Below are 6000 nucleotides of genomic sequence, written 5' to 3'. Positions count from 1 at the left end.
GTGTCGATGTTTCTCTCCCCAACGTGTCCTGTATCTCGTCAGCTGGAAAGAACTTTCTATCCCACCAAGAGCTTCCCACTCAAAATGCGGAGATTTGGGGGGAAATAAAAGGGGGCAGTAAGGCCAGGCTGCCCTTCAGCATTTTCCTCCATCCTGCACAGCCAGCCTGCTTCTGGAGAAACGGAGTCCTCCAGGATAGACGCAGGAAGACAGCCGAGGGTTGGCTGACTGGGGTGGAGGGTGGGCTTTACTCTCTCCCCCCACCCCCAACCTGCACCATCCGGGCTGAAGCTGATGCCCAGGAGAGAAGAATCCGACTCCATGATATTATTATTATTAGTATTTGGGCTTCGAACCTTTTGGCTTCGATCTACTCAGGGGCCATGTCTTCTTCGGTGCCATAGAGGCACAATCCTCTGGGGAAGAGACGCTGCTGGAGACGCTGGGATAGTCCTGCCTGGCACAACATTGAAGGGACATTCACGTACTGGAGACGGGGAAGAGAAGGCAGCCCGGCCAGATTTGCTCGCCTGGATTGTATGAGGAGGGGGACAGCAAGTTGGGGGAGATGATGATCGTGTCCCGGGGCGGGCCACTCTTGAACTGATCGCCAAGCCTACAGAAAGCAACCCCCTCTACGGGGACGGAGCGATTGCCAGGGACGATCTCCTCCTCTCTCGCTGGCTCTTGCCGTTGGAGCTCTCTTTCTCCATGAGCCCGGGGTGAACAGGTGCCCCGGAGGTGTGGGGGATCTGTCCCCGGGTCCGCTTGGTCTGTGCGTGTCTCTCAGGGCGGATTATGGAGAGCGGTGACCGGGACATGTATCGCCAGTTTCAGGACTGGTGCCTCAGGACTTACGGAGACTCGGGCAAAACCAAGACGGTGACCCGTAAAAAATATGAACGGATTGTCCAGCTCCTGAACGGCTCAGAGACGAGCTCCACGGATAATGCCAAATTTAAATTCTGGGTCAAATCCAAAGGCTTCCAGCTCGGCAGTCCGGACGAGGTCAGTGGTGGTGGTGGTGCTGCTGGTGGCGGAGGGATGCAAGTGCTGTACGTGCCGGTCAAGACCACGGTTAGTAGAGAAATTGTCTGCCTTGTTATTTAGCCACATCGGGGAGGAAGAGTAGGGAGCCGCCGCCGCCCCATAGCTGCCACCTCCACCCCCGAGTTGGCTCAGGTTGCGCTCCCTCCTCCCTCCTCCTTCCTGAAATCTCTTCCTCACCACCCCTCCCGCCCATGTTGCGTTTGCCTGGCACCTTCTCCGCTGCTCAGGGCTTTGTGATCCTTCCTTGCCTTTACGTTGCAAGTGCACAAAACACACCCCTCTACGAAGTCCCTCCGGTTCCTTTCTTCTTAACCGGGTGGGGGTGGGGGTGGGGATGGGAAGCGGGAGGAGGAGCGGAACGAGAAAAAGGGAAATCGTCCCCTAAACTAAAACGTACCGCTGTGTATGTGTGTGTGCGTGTGTATGTTGGCGAGTCGTGTAGCTGCGCACTACCCATAAGACTATTTCCGATCGACAAGAACACAGTAGATTCTGATTAGCACTATCCCAAACAGTCGGGGGATTTGGGGTTTCCCTTAGCATATCAGCTCTCCCCTTTCATTGTTAGCTCTTATCCCTTGAGCGGTAGGAACGTGCCTGGCTGGTTGCCTGTAGAAGCGGAGGGCAGGCTAATCAACAAAAGAGCCGTAGGCTCGCACAGGACCGGGTGGGAATTGGTCTCTCGTGCGCTCGCTCTCAGTTGAGCCAGCCCAGAAATGTGAGCCTTACAGAGGTGGAGGGCGTACTCTAAGAGCACCAGGGCTAAGATGCTGAGCTGTGGCGGTGGCAAAAAGCATCATTTCCTATTTCAGAAGATGGAAATTGTTGGTTACAAGTAGGTTGATATTCTCCTTTTGGTATTTCTTGCTTTCTGAGCCTTTACGCTGGCCTCCTTTTACTCCAACATGCACTTCTATACTTTTGATATTAGGATGTGGGTATTGTTTAGAGCAATTTTAAGTTGGGCAAGAATTTGGGGTTCTTTTTCCCTGATTGACAGAGGGAAAGGGTTTTTGGCATTAAATTATACTGGAGGTATGCAGAGGAAAATGCCAGAACCTATGCCTCTGCAATAGTATACCATGTGTATAAGATGGTATGTATGTATGTGATTTGCAAAACAATAGAAGTATATTAAATGATCTAAAATGAATAGACTACAGATCGTTTAATGCATTGTTTATTTTTGGTTTATCTGAGACTTAAAGCTATTTACTGCCACACAATATGAAAGTTTTGTGGATCTGGGGCAATTCACCAAAATTATTTTCTATAAACTCATTAGATTATACCCAGTATTATAATAGTTACGCTCACTACATTCACCTTTGAAAAGCCTTTAGTATCATAAAACTAAAGTATGAAACAGAAAAATGCATAGTTTTCTATGGTCTTTTTAGATAAAGGTTTGTAGATGTCATCTTATTTCTCACAATGACTCAAAATGGAGCATAAGATTCATTTTGACAAAAGAAACAACTCAGTGAGAAGAAAGAATTAGTTTCCCTTTTTACAATATAGCAATTTTAACAAAATTAGTAATATTTTTGGCTTTATGTATATTAACTGTTCTGTTTCAAGTGTGTTGCTTTACAAGTTTGAATAACTTAATTCTTTTGGATTCTGTTTCCAATCAGTTATTTTTTTCCTTGATACGCTGTATTAATCTAAACATTTTACTTATTTGCTTGAATCTTTTAAATGTTTGTATTGTGATTCTTTAATGTCTATTTAAAGTTCAATGGAGTTTCCTCTTATGTAGGATAAATACAGGATAGTATCCAGTCTTGGAAAGTGATCAGCACATTACAAATTCATAATAATTCTCATAATGATTTAGTGTTACTGTACATTCAGTGACCACCATGCAATGAAGAGCTTGCTTGACATGTAGGGCAGTTCTCTGAATTATCTTCAGATTACTTTTCATTATGGTATATCATTCCTTGACCAGATAAAATCTTCAGTTTTGAAAACTGGATCCAGGCTCAAAGTAGAGGCATTTAAATCAATGAAATACTCAAGCTGGAGAAGCTCATTTATACAGTGCCAATCATACTTTTTTTTACTAACTCAGGCCAGTATTGGTGGCTTTATCTGCAGAGGATGCAGAAGTGGCATCTGAATTAAAGTACTGTAATTAGCTGCAAGTAGGAACTACTTAGACATTGGGCCAGAAATTTCAGCATGTGAAAATTGCAGCTAAGATTTTATACACTAGTCAGAATATTTAACTTCTGTACTGTAGCAGATATACTAGCTACTAGAACATTTTTGGATTCAATTCAAAGAGCTTGTTCCCACTTTTGAGCCTTAAATGGATGGAACTTGGATCCCCCCATATGTGCTTTTACTAGTGACAACTTGCTTATATTGTAAAGTCAGGAACAGAAGTCCTTGCTCTGCTTTGAAAGCTGTTGATTAACTTAGGGGGGAAGACCTTTTCCATATTGTTTCCATACTCATCAATCTACCTGCCAGTTTTCAAGAAATCTTATACATTTGTTTTTCCAAGCACATGCCAAAATGAGCTTTATTCTTTGACCTGATATCTAATTGTATTACTCTTAATTTGCTTTGTTTCAGTGTGTTTAGTTTTATTATTATTTTACTGGAGGATTTTGATCTGGAAAGGCAACTTACAAGTTAAAAATGAATAAAGTTTAATAGGTTTCAAATAATTTACATTAAGTATTGCTAGGACTAAGTATATCAGTTTCTGTAATGTGGATGATTATTTACATACATACTACTGAATACCCCCAGGCTCCACCTCTAACCACCTCTCTAAGCTCAAAATGTGGTCAAGGACAACTGTTACCCTTTGGTCTATTTCAGTCTTTCAGACCAAGATAGAAAAAAAAGAGTTAAAATAGTTTCTTTTAGATTTAAATAAAATTCATTAACATCCCATGGAGACACAGGACACATTTTGACCCCATTTGAAGAAAAAGCAGGGTATATTACTGTTTATTGATAGTTGACTTAAAAGAAAATTTCAAGTTTTTCTCTCCTGCCCCCTCTTCAACTTTATACACTAGCACCACTGCTCCCTCCTGAATGGGAGGGATACGGGCAATCCTTTGCGAGGTAGAGCTGAGATATTCGTCCAATTCCTCACGGATAAAGTTGCTCGGCTTTGGACAGATCTGGACTCCAATTGCACAGAGCCAGCCGAGGTACCGGGGGAGGGTCTTGAGCGACATCTCTGGATTGATTTTCAACTTGTTACTCCTGAGGAAGTGGACAAGGCCATGGGAGCTGTGAGTGCCTCCATGTGTGCGCTGGATCCGTGCCCCTCCTGGCTGGTCACGAACAGCAAGGAGGTGACACGGGGCTGGATCCAGGCGATACTTACCGCCTCCCTTCGGGTTTCTTTCCCCCTCTGTTAAAGGCAGTGGTGGTGAGGCTCCTCCTGAAGAAGCCATCTTTGGATCCAGCCATTCTAAATAACTATCGTCCAGTCTCCAACCTCCCCTTTGTTGGGAAGGTTGTCGAGAAAGTGGTGGCCTCCCAGCTCCGACGGTCCTTGGATGAAACCAATTATCTAGATTCCTTCCAGTCTGGATTCAGGCCTGGCTACAGCACGGAAACTGCTTTGGTCACACTGACCAATGATCTCTGGAGAGCCAGGGACGGGGGTCATGCCTCCGTCCTAGTGCTTCTTGACCTCTCAGCGGCCTTCGATACCATTGACCATGGTATCCTTCTGTGATGGTTGCGGGAGGTGGGGGTGGGAGGCACCGTTCTTCGGTGGTTCTCCTCCTACCTCTCGGACAGGTCGCAGCCAGTGTTGGTTTGAGGGCAGAGGTCAAGCCCTAGGCCCCTTAAGTACGGGGTGCTGCAGGGCTCGGTCCTGTCCCCCCTCCTGTTTAGCATCTACATGAAGCCGTTGGGTGAGATCATTCGGCGGCACGGGATAAAATACCATCAGTATGCGGACAATACACAGTTGTATCTGTCCGCCCCGTGCCAACTCAGTGAAGCGGTTGACGTGATGTGTCAGTGCCTGAAGGCTGTTAGGATCTGGATGGGGGTAAACAAGCTTGCACTCAATCCTGACAAGACCAAGTGGCTGGTGTGTTTCCCTCCCAAAAATTGGCCGTGTATTCCATCTCTCAGGCTGGGGGGGGGTGAAATTTTATGCCCCTCAGACAGGGTTCGCAATTTGGGAGTCCTCCTGGACCCACAGCTGACTTTAGAACATCATCTGTCGGCTGTGACCAGGGGAGCATTTGCCCAGGTTCGCCTGGTGCACCAATTGCGTCCCTACCTGAACCGGGAGGCTCTCGCAACAGTCACTCACGCCCTTGTGACCTCAAGACTGGACTACTGCAATGCGCTCTACATGGGGCAGCTCCTGAAGAGCATTTGGAGACTTCAGCTTGTCCAGAATGCAGCCGTGCGAGCGATTGTGGGTGCACCCCGGTACACCCACGCTACACCTATCCTCCGCGAGCTGCACTGGCTGCCTATCAGTCTCTGGATACGCTTCAAGGTGCTAGTCGTCACTTATAAAGCCCTTCATGGTATTGGACCTGGGTACTTGAGAGACCGCCTGCTGCCAATCACCTCCCAAAGACCCATCAGATCCCACAGACTTGGCCTCCTCCGAATTCCATCTGCCGGCCAATGCCGGTTGTCGACCACCCGGAGGAGGGCCTTCTCTGTGGCTGCTCCGGCCCTTTGAAACAAGCTCCCCACGGAGATCCGGACCCTCACCACCCTCCAGGCTTTCCGTAAAGCCGTTAAAACCTGGCTGTTCTGACAGGCCTGGGGTTGACGAGTTCTCTTCCCCGCTCGAATTGGGTGAATGTTGATCATTTTTAAACCCTCTCTGTATCTTGTCTGTTGGTTGCTTTTTGTTTTGTATTACTCCCTCCCTTGGGTTTGTTAGCCGCCCTGAGTCCCTCCGGAGAATAGGGTGGCATATAAATGTAATAAACCTAT

At 47.0% G+C, this 6000-nt stretch overlaps 1 protein-coding gene across 3 annotated transcripts in view; it reads left to right on the top strand.

The window, feature by feature from the left end:
• Positions 1–798: 798 nt before the first annotated feature.
• NOL4 (nucleolar protein 4) overlaps positions 799–6000 on the top strand; it is a 173110-nt gene continuing 167908 nt past the window's right edge. For all 3 annotated transcript variants that reach the window (XM_032223026.1, XM_032223025.1, XM_032223024.1), the window contains exon 1: positions 799–1077. In XM_032223026.1, the coding sequence (XP_032078917.1) occupies positions 799–1077 (279 nt within the window). The remainder of the gene's footprint in view (positions 1078–6000) is intronic.

The sequence above is a fragment of the Thamnophis elegans genome, chromosome 8 (genome assembly GCF_009769535.1).
Source record: "Thamnophis elegans isolate rThaEle1 chromosome 8, rThaEle1.pri, whole genome shotgun sequence".
Taxonomy (NCBI): domain Eukaryota; kingdom Metazoa; phylum Chordata; class Lepidosauria; order Squamata; family Colubridae; genus Thamnophis; species Thamnophis elegans.
The sequence above is the reverse complement of the archived record's forward strand: the minus strand, read 5'-3'. Positions and strand labels throughout refer to the sequence as shown.